This window comes from Rutilus rutilus, assembly GCF_951802725.1.
Source record: "Rutilus rutilus genome assembly, chromosome: 21".
In the NCBI taxonomy this organism is placed as follows: domain Eukaryota; kingdom Metazoa; phylum Chordata; class Actinopteri; order Cypriniformes; family Leuciscidae; genus Rutilus; species Rutilus rutilus.
The window spans coordinates 19,442,376-19,456,112 of record NC_140226.1 but is presented as its reverse complement, the minus strand read 5'-3'; the positions used below and the strand labels follow the sequence as shown (position 1 = coordinate 19,456,112).

Here is a 13,737-nt window from a genome sequence, read left to right as displayed (position 1 = left end):
CCAGCTTTGAATGCCGTGCAGATGCAGAAAAACAGGGAAAGCTACTATTTGGCCAACATTTCCAGGTCCTCAGTCAGTGTAAATATCCGTAAACATCAGCTTGCGAGTAAAGTCTAGTGAAATGAGTCACTTTTTAGTCGCGCAAAACCAGGCAACGGAGAGGAGACGGCGAGCAACGCACCCCAAAACACAAACATGGCCAAACAAGTGGTAACAACAATATGTTTTGTTCTTTTTCACTGCATTATAAGTTACTGGGCGTTTATGTCATCTTGTAGCATCCACTCATCCCCAAAAAACAGCATTCCAGAGATCGCCAGGTATTTTGGCACCAAAGGTCGCTATGAGGAGGTTAACACGTACTTAATCGACGATATTTTGGCCATAAACGGTTCCCTCGTGACGCTGCCTTCCTCGACATGCCGCGAAATTCATTTGACAGCTATAATCCGGCACGGGACGAGGTTCCCGACCACCAAAAACATTCAAAAGATGCGCGACTTTTATGATCTCGTCTTGCGTAATGCGACCGACAACTTAAGCTGTTTGTCAGAGATAAAGTCACAGTGGAATATGTGGTACAAGGATGAGATGGACGGGCGACTGGTGGAAAAGGGCCGTGAGGATCACAGGCGCCTGGCGCAGAGACTCATTAGATGGTTCCCCTCTTTGCTGACCGAGGACAATGTGCGTCAAGGACGCGTGAAACTGATCACCAGCTCCAAGCACAGGTGTGTGAACAGTACCATCGCTTTCAGAGAGGGACTAATGACACGACTCAGCATAAAAGAAGAAGGTAATGCATGAGGACCCAGCCCTGCAGTTACCGCAAGCACTGAATCATCTGCATGCCATAATGCCATATCATTGTTTTCCAGCATGAACGTATGTTTAATTTAATCTGGCTCTTCATTCATGAGTGCTCACTTGTTTCACCTCAACAGCAGTGAGATTCAGTGGAGAGAAAATGGAGACTTGCTAAATTCTGGTGTAATTAACCAAACAATTCATGCCTGTTGCATTTTTACATGCTCATATATAAATCAAAAATAGATCTCTTTATTATCTTTATTAGTTGTTTTTCCTTGACAGCAATGAGAAATTGAGATTTGCTTTAGTCTTTTCCTCAGATTTTTATCCTGACTGATATATCAATATCATAAATCAAAATTTGCTGATATCATTACTGTTCTTTCTCTCCTAAATTTAGCTCTTTAGTACTATGTGTATTATGCAGTGGTTTATGTATGACACATCAAAAGTCATGGATGCCAAAATGTTGAATTACACAAACCATTTATTTGAAAAAAAAAAAAAAAAATCTTAAGGAGGCACAAACAAAATTTTAATTGACTTTGGGGTATCTAAAAACTAAAATATGCTCATGTGGACCTTCAGCAATCTGCCTTATTGGTTGTGTTTGTTGCCTTTATAACCAGTATACGTATAAAGCCTATATAGTATGCTTACAATTCACACACAAACAAAGAGACTGCCTGTTAGCTATATGGGCAGACAAACACAGAAAACACATACAAATCCATTTTGAACAGTCCATTTTTTTTGATTGACCTATTTGTATTGGAAATCTATATTACTTTCTTGATTAGCTTCCCCCACTGATCAAATAAGTTTACAAAGTAACATATTGTAATTCCAGTTTTAAGAGTCAAAGTGCCATGGTTATGAACCCGTAATGTTAATTCTACTAAATTGTTTTGTTGTTTCATTGCTCAGTTGAGTTGGAACCTGCTGTGAACGACGCTTTGATGCGTTACTTTGACAAGTGCGACCGGTTCGTGAACGAAGTGGGGAACAACAAGAGTGCCTTGGAGGAAGTGAAACGTTTCAGTGAAGGCCCTGAGATGAAAAGAGTAATGGAGAAAATGGCTGACAGGCTAAAGGTCCCTTACACCAGCGTCACCGATGGTCAGTGATTGCATAACATGATCATGAACTGTTACTCAGTCCCTGCTGAAGTGCTGGAATAAAGCAACATCCAAGATGCTATTGTGCAGTTTAAAAGTGTGGTAATGTTCACTGTAAAAAATGTCTAACCTTCCCAACTCAAAATTTTCTAGTGACTGATCACATCTAAATTTTTCAATTGGCCCAAGTGAAATTCTGTAAATATAATTTGATAATTTACAGAATTTCACTTGCGCCAATTGAAAAATGTAGATGTGACCAGTCACTAGAAAATTTTGAGTTGTAGAGGTTAGAAATTTTTTACAGTGTTGTTATAATTTTTATGTTATGTTTTATGGAAAGAGCTGTTTCAATTTTAGAACACGTGTCCAATTTACTTCCTTTTCAACGTTACGCTCTTCTCGCAACCATAACCACAAAACTTTACACGGGTAGATTATTACATACACTTCCTTCCCCAATGCATGTCAGGCTGACCTCATGTTCACATGTCAAAGAAACTTTAGATGAGAACCTAAAGATAGAAAGTTAATTTTTCTAATAATTGTTATTTTTCTTTTTCTTTTTCTTATTTCCTCTGCAGTGAGGATGCATCAGATTAGAGGTTTTTGAGAAGATTTATAAATGTTAAAAATCAATAAACAAAATTGTGGAGTCTCCAGCTCTGGAGAGCAGAAGAAAAATGGGAAGAATTGGGAATGAGAATCACAAAAGCAAGAAAACGACCAAATGTCGATGAAGCAAGTTTAACTTACTCCGAGAGTTTAGAGGTCAGGGCTGCTCACTTGATCTGCTGCTGTCAGCAGTTGTATATCAATGCACAAACAGAGAGTGAGAGATAGTGAGAGAGGGAAAGAATGTTGAATAGTGTTGCTACTGCAGTCTTACTGCGATGACCGTTAGATGGCAGTGTTGATCCTTTTTTCTTTGACATTGTCCTAATATTTTTTTTTCTTTGTAGATTCAGTGGAAGCAGCATTCTACCTGTGTTCATACGAGTTTACTATCCTCAAAGTGAACTCACCCTGGTGCCAGTTGTTTGACGAGGTTGATGCACAGGTACTGGAACAGAGCGGTTTTTCCTGTTTACCCCTTATTTACATATCTTAGGACCTAGGTTATATTTTAAGTTTACCAGGAGTATTTCTTCCTCAGATGGAAAATGAAACAAATAAAATCTGTACTGTCAATACATTCTGATAGCTGTGGTTGTTTTTAATTTATATAGGAGGAGATTGCTCTTTTTTTCAATCATTGCTGATCATGTGAAGTTATATAATAGGTTTGTGTGAAGACCAAGTGGAAATCCAAGTTATGATTTCACAATATCAGCTTGAGCTGTTTGCTTCAGCAATTTGGATTAATTCGATTTTTATGGTGCTTTCAACTAGCCTGACTACGTCAGACTTCTTACTTCCGCTCAATTTAATTTCGCTTCTGTACTCAGTCTGAGACAGCGTAATAGCTTTGCGTTTTCCTCCGGCCTCAAAACAGCCGGCCAATCAACGAACAGAGGGCGGGCTGAGAGCCGTGACGTAGCCACTGATTGTACCGTGGATGCGTAGATTTACTTCACATAATCTGCAAAAGTCGTTCACAGCCATGTTCACTCCGGTATTTCGCTCGATGGTTTTGTTTTCGCATCATATTACTTGTGTTTACAGTGAAGTTATATGCGGCTGAGCATTCGCATAACACACGCCATAACCAAACGTTATGTGATTGGCTTACGGGAACCAATGATTTTAAACTTCAGACAAGCGCCTCCCCGCGAGAAAGAAAACGCTTTTCAATTATGCCATGCCAGACTCTGTCCACGAAGCAAAGCGAAGTAGCAGAGTTTGGTATTACCAGGTTTTACTAGCTTTCAACCTGTGTGTTCCACAAAAATGTAATAGCACACTGCTTTGGAACGGCATGAGTTTTAAAAATGGGAGGGAAACAAATAAATAATAATAATTACAGTGCTATGCATAAGTTTAGACACCCATGCTAAAGTTGACTAAAAAGAGGAATAAAAAAATCATCTTTTGGAAATTTAACTTAATGCCTTAATTAAAAAAATTTGGAAAAATCCAACCTTTAAGGACACCAATTTTCTTTGTGAATGAATAATGTATCGTAAATAAATAAATAATCTTCCTTAAAATACAGGGTGCATATATATATATATATAGCAAGAATGCATACATGTTTCAAAATTGACAATAAAGCCTTTACATTGTTACAAAAAAAATCCTACTCCTAAAAAATAAAAAACCTGAATTTTCAGCAGCCATTTCTCAAGTCTTCATTGTCAAATAATCCTTCAGAAATTCTCCTAATATGCTTATTTGCTGCTGAAGAAACATTTATTATTATTATCGATGTTGAAAACCGTTCTGTTGCAAATTGTTTGTGCAAACCAGGACACCGTGAGGATTCTTTGATGAACTGAAACTTCGAAAGAATAGCACTTATTTGAGAGAAATCTTTTGTAACATTAAATCAATTGAATGTGCCCTTGCTGAATAAAAGTATTCATAAGTATAAATAAGTAAATGTAGAAAAAATAAGTAAATGTAGCCTTGGTGAACATAAGAGCCATTTCAACACATTTTAAGAATCTTACCGACCTTGAGCTTTTGAATGGTAGTGTATGTTTTAAGATACAACTTTTATTAATGTGGATTTTCAATTCAGAATGTCAGTCTAATGACGATAAATATATTTGTGAATGTTCTTGCACACTGGTGAGAGCTCATATGCTCCTGCAGATGTTTGAAGACACTGTGTTGTGTCTCTTAAGGTGATGGAGTACGCTGGTGACCTGAAACAGTACTGGAAGCGAAGCTATGGACATGATATCAACAGCAAATCCAGCTGTATTCTTTTCCATGATCTTTTCTATCGTCTTGACCAAGTTGTATCCCAAATCAAGTAAGAGCACTGTGACATGTCTTTTTATATATTGCATATAAGAAAAAAATGTATGCTATTTCCACTTTATTCAAAAGTCCATCTATATTTATTTGCCATTGTGCTGTTGTTTCTTGTTTCTTAAGTTAAAACCTTTTTCCATATGTGTCACAAATGGCCTTGGCGGGGGAAAAAAACCTTGAAGTTTTACTCTCAGAAAAGAGTTGAGGACCAGCTCTCCTTTCTTAGGAAGAATAAAGTATCTGGTACATGCTTTCACAGCAGTATTAGTTATGCCTGAGAAGAAATTGAATAAGTTCAGCAGGTACAGACCTAGTTTTCTTAGCTAGTTGTGTCTTAGTTTAGCTTTGAAGGTGACAGCCTTACTCAACATCAGTTAAACCCTGTGTATTTGTTTAATTCGGTGTAGTTTATTTTTAAGAATCCAATTCACATGAGCAAAAGAGAAGAAGTTAAATACAGATTTCTTTCTGTTTGTGAGAGTAGCGGTCGTAAAAGGGATCAATTTGCCTTTGTTCAGACACGGCTCATTGAAACCCACATTTTATAACTGAAGTGACTCTTAACTTTTTAAGGGAATTTTGTGTTCAACTGATATACGAGTGATAAAACTCATGCATTCGGATGGCCGATTTATCCACAGTGAGTTCTGTGAAAATAAAAATATGGAAATTAGCGGAAATAAGTTAATGTAGCCTCTTACGTTAGGTAAACATAAAGCTGCTTAGTTTATATTTTTAATGTACAGTACAGGTCAAAAGTTTGGAAACATTACTATTTTTTTATGTTTTTGAAAGAAGTTTCTTCTGCTCATCAAGCCTGCATTTATTTGATCAAAAATACAGAAAAAAAAAAGTAATATTGTGATATATTATTACAATTTAAAATAATTGGTTTTCAATTTATTATACTTTAAATTATCATTTATTTCTGTGATGCAAAGCTGCATTTTCAGGATCATTACTCCAGTCTATCACATGATCCTTTAGAAATCATTCTAATATGATGATTCATTATCAAAGTTGGAAACAGTTCTGCTGCTTAATATTTTTTCATAACCTGTGATACTTTTTTAGGATGAATAAAAAAAAGAAGCAAATGTTTTAAAAATAGAAATCTATTGTAACAACAATATACACTACTGGTCAGTAATTTGGGGTCAGTAATTTTTTATCTTTATTTTTTTTTAAATAAATCAATACTTTTATTCAGCAAGGATGTGTTAAATTGATAAAAAGTGATAGTAAAGGAGATTTATATTATTAGATTTTTATTTTATTTTATTTTTTTTATAAATGCAATTCTTTTTAACCTTTTATTCATCAAATATATTAGGCAGCAGAACTGTTTCCAACACTCATAATAAATCAGAATATTAGAATGATTTCTAAAGGATCATGTGATAGACTGGATGTCACATGTGACACTGAAGACTGGAGTAATGATCCTGAAAATTCAGCTTTGCATCACAGAAATAAATTATTTTTTAAAGTATATTCAAATAGAAAACTATTAAGTTGTAATAATATTTCACAATATTATTATTTTTTTTTCTGTATTTTTGATCAAATAAATGCAGGCGCGATGAGCAGAAGAAACTTCTTTCAAAAACATTAAAAATAGTAATGTTTCCAAACTTTTGACCTGTACTGTATATAATTGTATATAATACATATTTTAAAATTGTATTGCATAGATTGCTGCCACAATAACGGGCATTTCAAATGTTTAAGTGCTTTTTTCTCTTTCTCCTTTTTGTTATTAACAGCTCCCACTCACTGAAGTGGAGCAGTGACGAAATAATGTTCTTTTAAAAAACTTTCCAGCATTTCAGTAATAAAAGTGTACATCTTTAAAATGCATGCAAATTACAGTGAAGCGCAACAGTTATCATACGGTACACTGCAGTGGTCAAAAAGGATTTAAATAGTGAATTGAAGTGATCTCTTCTTGTAAACTCAAAGATGTGGATTCAGATGGCAATTAAATTACCACAGTACCTTGGTGATTGTCAAAAAAACTGTAGGTAATTCGGCCGGGGATTTTTTGTGTGGATGGTGGGAGAAAAACATTGATATTTGAACTGCCCCTGACACTTTCAGCCCCTGTACATTTTGAAAATACCTTACGTCCCCATGAGAAACAAGTCTACCTACAGTTGTGGTCAGAATTATTGGCACCCCTGTAGTAAATATGTTCAAAGATGATTGTAAAAATAAATGATCTTCCTGATGGAAGATCCAACCACGGCCCATTATAAGATTTCTAGCAGAGGCCGTCAGGTTTTGATTTTTTTAATCTGTTGGTACTTGATAGAATCCATGATACCATGTATCTGAACAAGATGTCCAGGACCTCCAGCAAAACAATAGGCCCACAACATTAAAGATCCAGCAGTGTATTTAACCGTGGGCATGGGGTACTTTTTATCCCTGTTTGCATTAAGCCTGGTCCCTGGTCCCTTTTGAAGTTCCAGTTGTGTCTGACAACTGAATATGCTGGAGTTGTGAGGATGGATTTTTCTTGAAACACTCCCAAACAAAATGTGGTGATGTAGGGGTTGCTTGAAGTTTTTTTTTTTAAAAGAAGGGGGGGATGCTTTCTGACCCCAAGACTCAACCAATCTCTGATGGTGTAAATGGGGATTTTCAATGCTTTAGCTTTTTTCTTCGCCACTTTCTATTTCTAAACTTTTGCTGCACATCGGAACTCTACTCTTTGGTTTTACTCATTGTGATGATGGATGATTAATGGAATTTGGCCTTTGTGTTTCCTCATATTTATACTCCTGTGGAACAGGAAGTCATAGCTAGACAATATCATGTTCCTAGTCACCCTGGTGTGCTAAAAAAAATGTATATTAATGGGAATATACTTCAGAGATATTTTACTATAAAAAATTCTAGGGGTGCCAATAAATGTGGCCAATGAGTTTTGGAGAAAAACATTTATTTCATAATGTGATTTCTCCCCCACTTTAAATTCTATTACTTCAATGAAAGGTTCGATTTTTGCCTTTTTTTAAATGAAAGATCAAAAGGATAAACAATGCCGATTTATTTTTTACAGCCATCCTTGATCATATTTTCCAGGGGTGCCAATAATTCTGACCACAACTGTATGTCTCTTATGCTCATTAAGGCTGCATTTATTTGACAAAAATACAGTAAAACAGCAATATTGTAAAATATGATTACAATTTAAAACTGTTTTCTATTTTAATATATTAAAAAATGCAGTTTATTCCTGTGATGGCAAAGACGATTTTTCTAAAGCATTACTCCAGTGTCACATGATTCTTCTGGAATCATTCTAATATACTGAATTGGTGCTCAATAAACATTTATTAACTTTATCGATGTTGAAAACAGTTCTGTTGCCTTTTTTTTTTCTTTTTTTTTTTGGAAACCGTGAGACCGTGAGGATTCTTTGATGAACAAAAACTTTTTAAAAAACAGCATTTATTTGAAATAGAAATCTTTTATATCATTATGAATGACTTTTGTCACTTTTGATCAATTTAATGTTGTTAGTTTCATTTAGCTTTTTCCCTGTGATCCAGTTTTCCCAGTGTGTCTAATTAGTAATCTAGTTCACCTAGTGTTTTTCTATTATTTCATTAGTTCCCTCGTTTAGTTTTGGTATAAGTACTCCCTGTTTTGTTTTGTTCTGTCCTGTCTCGTCTGTAAAGTGGATGTGTTCCCCATGTTTATACCCCATCTCCTGTGGAATATTGATTTAAAGACTATTCCTTTGTACTCTTCGTCTTCGTGAGCTACTTTATCCAGCCCCTCGTGACAAATGTGTCCTTGCTGAATACAAGTATTCATTTATAAAAAATAAAAAAAGACTCTTACTATCCCCAAACTTGAAAAATTGGGCATTGTGTGATCGAAAAAGCGTCTGAGATGGGAAAAAAAAAACACTTCATGGAACCAGATAGAACAGAGACGATGACATTTGCTGCTACCATCTGTCACTATGGTTTCTGGCTTTACTCAAGGCTGTCATGAGAAGGACATTGCCATTGACTTTGGTTACCAGTACCTTTGTTGACATTGTAAACATAGTTTTTTTACCCTAAATACTTGAACATAGCCAGAGAGTGAGTGTTTGCCTAACCTGTAATATTGCTATTTGAGAGCAGTTAGGCATGCATAAAAACATGTTCTAGTTCAATTTATTGCCTAACTAGCATCATAACACAAATACGCCTCACACCCACTGCCCACTTCCCACATGGAGCCCCACACAACACATTACACAGAATACACAACATCTGAACAGGAACTAGAGTGATATAATTCTCTTTTGTAATAATCAGCAATCCTCCTATTCATTCTCTTTGGTCTGTCACACATCATTACTGAATGTCATGTATGTTAAGCAAACTTGGGTGTGGGGGAAATGTGTCATAAATTTACATGGCTGAGGGTATCCACAAATACGGATATGCATCCTTATATTTACATTTATGCATTTGGAATATGAATGAATGAATTAATGTGTTTATCCAAACCATTGTTTGGGAACCAAACCCAAACCTTTTGCATTGTTAGCGCCATGATCTGCTGTTTAAATGAAAAAAAACTGGGTTACACTTTATTTTAAGGTGATGTAACATTGTACTTACTCAAAGAAGTATTGAGTAATTAACTACATGTACTTAGTATAAAGTAAACGGTTATGGTTAGGGTTTGGTTTATGGTTAGTTACTTGTAATTATGCATAATTTAGCCTACTGTTATTACTATAGTTAGTACATGTACAGTAGTAACGTGTAATTACGTCACCTTAAAATAAAGTGTTACCAAAAACTGTCATCATTTACTCACCCTCCTGTTGTTCCAAACTGAATGTCTTGACTGCTGTTGTCTATTAAGAATGTGGATGATGATTTTATATTTACGCAATTCAACTTTATTTAATGACATGCTTATGAATGTGTGCCTCACTGTAAATTTCAGTTTGTATTTCGCACAAAGCTACTGTATGGTTCACAATTACACAACTATTCAAATATTGGGGTTGGAAGGATTTTTTTAAATGTTTTGAAAGAAGACTCACCAAGGATACATTTATTTGTTTTCTATTTTAATATATTTAAAAGTTCAATTTATCAACCTTCAAATACTGGTCAGCATTTTGTGTAGCAGTTGCAGCACACTTTCAGAAACCCTCCACCTTCCCCAGCTCCACCTGTATAGATCTGCTACGGGTAATTCATGTATACTATATTGTACAGCAGCAGCGTGTCGTGTATGCATTGGCAGTAGCTAGTCCCATACTTGCTTTGCAGCAGCGTAGCAGATTTATTCCGCCAAGACCAAATATATCAACATTGTCATACCCATTACTATGCTAAACACTCTGTCTTGTGATGACAGAAATTTATAATATTTATAATGTTCTTCTTATTACCAATGTTGAAAACAGTTGTGCTGCTGCACGTTTTTCCAGATTCTTTGATGAATTGAAAGTTCAAAAGGACCGCATTTTTTAAAAGTATAAAACAAAATAATTAATTAAAAAGAGCAGCTTGAGTACCGTGCTAAACTTGTCCTTTTGTGTTTGACGGGAAAGACAGTCATATGAGTTTGGAATTGCATGTGAATGAGTAATGATGGAAATTTCATTTGTTTTATTCAACTATTCCTTTAACATTTCCAGAAATCCAAACAAACAGGTTTTTCATTCGCTTCTCGATACTTATCTGGCTGTTTTTTTTAAAGTGATCATAACTAAGCAAATGTAAAAGTAGGTAATGGCGTCAGACAAGAAGCAAATCAGAAGATTATACTCCATTAGGTGGTAAAATATTGTAAACTGATGTGAATGTCCCTGACAGAACTAAATTATTTTGGCTATGATATTTATACAGGTGTTGTCTAGTAACTTTGATTATTGCCACAGTCATTTTAAAATCTATTTTTAATGCTAAAGAAGTGGTTTCAGATAGATCCCTGATCCCTGTTGAACCCTGGCAATGTTGGGTTTTGGTTACCATGTGTGAGAAACGCTAATACTTTTATCATTGTCCAGGTTACCTGTTATTTAGAAACTGCTTGATGTCAAAAGAAGGATGTTGCAACATTAGATCAAGTGATTGAGTACAGTACAACTGTTCATTTTTGACCAATAAAACCCATCTGAAATATGAAATACTTGCCTACCGAGAAAAGTGTCACTTGTTTAAAATGCTGTCATACGCATGATGCTGCAAAAAAAAGAAATGGAGTACAATCAGTGGGCACACATTTTTGTATCACGTTTACAGTGGAATGCAAAACTACATTCTGAACACTCCCTAAAACTCTTTGCAATACTACTGTCATTATCACTGACATAAATCTTCCTCCCTTTGCCAATTGATCAGCCTATTTGCAGTGACATATTTTGATGCCCAGCTCTTAATTGGCTCTATCAAATGTGTGTTTACGAAATGATGGCTTTGACCTACATATTCAGAAATCCCTGCACAGGCCCATTTATGATCAATGTGTTTTATGAATGATTGTGTGGCAGGTGGTGATTCTCTTCTGCAATCTGATTCTGTTTTGTTGGGTTTTGGCGGTGAACTGCCCGTTCACATTCTCTTTGTGTTTGTTTCATTGTTCTCAGTACGAGGACATGGGTATTTGTGTGTGTATATATATATAACAAGCAGACAGTAGGAAGGAAGAAACCCACAGTACCTCAGCTAAAAATCCAAACCATGATTTGTAATTCAAGTAGTTGTGGTTTTGTAATGAAAGGGCAATGTGAGATAACTCTTACTTAAACTTGAAAGACATGCATTCAGGACTATTTAAGGTAGAGTATTGTATTGCGTTATTTTGTAGAGACAGGATTAACCATAGTATTAGGTTGCAGGTCAATGTAGTTTATTTGAGTTGCCTGAATTACTGGATAAATTATAGTTTTCTGCTTGAATTTTTGTTACTTTTCTCATTTAGGGTCATGAACATGTCTGTAAAGTGTCGACACTCTGATGTGTTGTGGAATGTGCTTACAAATTTTTTAATACAATTACGATGTTTGGGGGTCAATTTGATTGACAGTTTATGTTAACAAAAATGTAAAAAACAACTATTAAATAGTTTAAAATGTATTTGTTTATTTTGAGATGTGTGAGGACTATTAAAATGAAAGGTTTACTGATCTCTCTCTCTCACTCTCTCTCTCTCTCTCTCTCTCTCTCTCTCTCTCTCAGCTCGGATGGTACTATATCAGAGGCTGTAACAGTGCAGGTTGGCCACGCTGAGACACTGATACCCCTCCTCACGCTGCTGGATCTCTTCAAGGATGACGTCCCTCTCAAATCAACTAACTTTGCAACCCAACAGAATAGAATATTTCGCAGCGGGCGCATTGTGCCATACGCTGCCAATCTGCTGGTAGTGCTCTATAAATGCCCGGAGGGGATAAGAATGGGCGTGCGACTCAATGAGAAATCTTTGACCTTGCCTGGACTTACCGACCCTGTCCCTATGTATGAGGATGTGAAGAACCGCTACAGCGCTCTACTGGGGGGTTGTGACCAAGAGACTGTGTGTAAAATGAACTATTCATGAACATAAAGGAAGAAGATAACTCACCACGGCCAGCTCAATGACACTGTGAATAACATTTTACTGTTGTTAGAACAGTATATTGTAGAAAAAGAAATCGCATCACATTATATCTGTTATAAGTATAACCAAATTTACCCCCACACTATGACGTACTGATGTTATGGACTGAATTACTGGACCAATAAGAGACTGAAAATTCCAAAATAGAGAACTTTAAGAAAAGGACGTATTAGAGACAGAAAGAAAGCAGAGAAATCAATTCTGACCAGCCAATTAAACAAATAAGCACATTTGACATGAAAAATCTTTCAGCACTACAATGTCACTTTAGTAAAGGTCTTTACATTGGTTTGTTTTTTAAATTCTACATACATTTTTTTTATCATGGCTGCATTTCTAAACAATGACCCAGCGATTGTACCTTGTTTACATGCTTAAATTGTAAATGGTTGGTTTTGGTAGAGTCTCCTGAGTCTTTTGTTCTTGCTTAGTACAGTATTTCTGTTAATGCTTCAGTCAGTTGTATGTAATATGATCTATTCAAACCAAAGACTATTTTGGCAAGTATGTACTGCCTGTTTGACTTTATGTCTAGACCACATTTATAAAATAAATAATTTGTATGTAAAAATGTGTAATTTAGTGGATTGAATTTGCATGCAATTTTGTTCCTATGAGATAAAGGCCAATAAAAGGTAGGCTACACTTTGCTTCAAACATCTGAACATATTTTTTTCCCCCATATAAGTAAGGAAGTTAATAAAATCAAAAAAGTAATGGAAATGTATAGTGATTATGACTTAGTAGTTATAAGTTATAGCTAGAAATTACTATTGCTACTAAATTATATTTAAAGTATACTTAAAAATGTTTTTACATTTTTATCAGAAAGGTCTGGAAATGTCAGGGAAACTCTTTGGGAGCTTTGAAATTATTTTATATAATTTGTCAATTTGTTACAGAAATACATTAAACTGCACCTTGACAGCAAATCTGTGTTGAGTTGGAAGTTTTCGTAACACTATAATAAGGTCTCATATGTTAACATTTGTTAGTTGATGTATTAACTCGCAATGGGCAATATATTTTGGTAACACTTTACAGTGTTTCATTTGTTAACATTAGTTAATACTTTAACTAACAAGGACTAACAATGACGAATACATTTGTTACAATATTTATTAATCTTTGTTAATGTAAGTTAATAAAAATACAGTCGTTCATTGTTTGTTCATGTTAGTTCACAGTGCATTAACTAATGTTAAAAAATGCAACTTTTGATTTTAATAATGTATTAGTAAATGTTGAAATGAAC

General features: G+C 35.2%; 1 protein-coding gene across 1 annotated transcript; it reads left to right on the top strand.

Moving 5' to 3' along the window:
* Positions 1-67: 67 nt before the first annotated feature.
* On the top strand, positions 68-13,127 carry minpp1a (multiple inositol-polyphosphate phosphatase 1a). Its single transcript, XM_084393228.1, has 5 exons — positions 68-796; positions 1,738-1,929; positions 2,891-2,988; positions 4,718-4,848; positions 12,062-13,127. Exons 1-5 carry the CDS (start codon positions 196-198, stop codon positions 12,420-12,422), a joined length of 1,383 nt encoding a protein of 460 aa, XP_084249354.1. The 5' UTR covers positions 68-195; the 3' UTR covers positions 12,423-13,127.
* Positions 13,128-13,737: the final 610 nt, after the last annotated feature.

Bases quoted from the DNA above. Each gene is read 5' to 3' on its own strand.
- minpp1a (XM_084393228.1), top strand. From the start codon at position 196: ATGGCCAAACAAGTGGTAACAACAATATGTTTTGTTCTTTTTCACTGC. The intron at 1,930-2,890 runs GTCAGTGATTGC...TTTTCTTTGTAG, and splicing joins TTACACCAGCGTCACCGATG to ATTCAGTGGAAGCAGCATTC. The intron at 2,989-4,717 runs GTACTGGAACAG...GTGTCTCTTAAG, and splicing joins TTGACGAGGTTGATGCACAG to GTGATGGAGTACGCTGGTGA.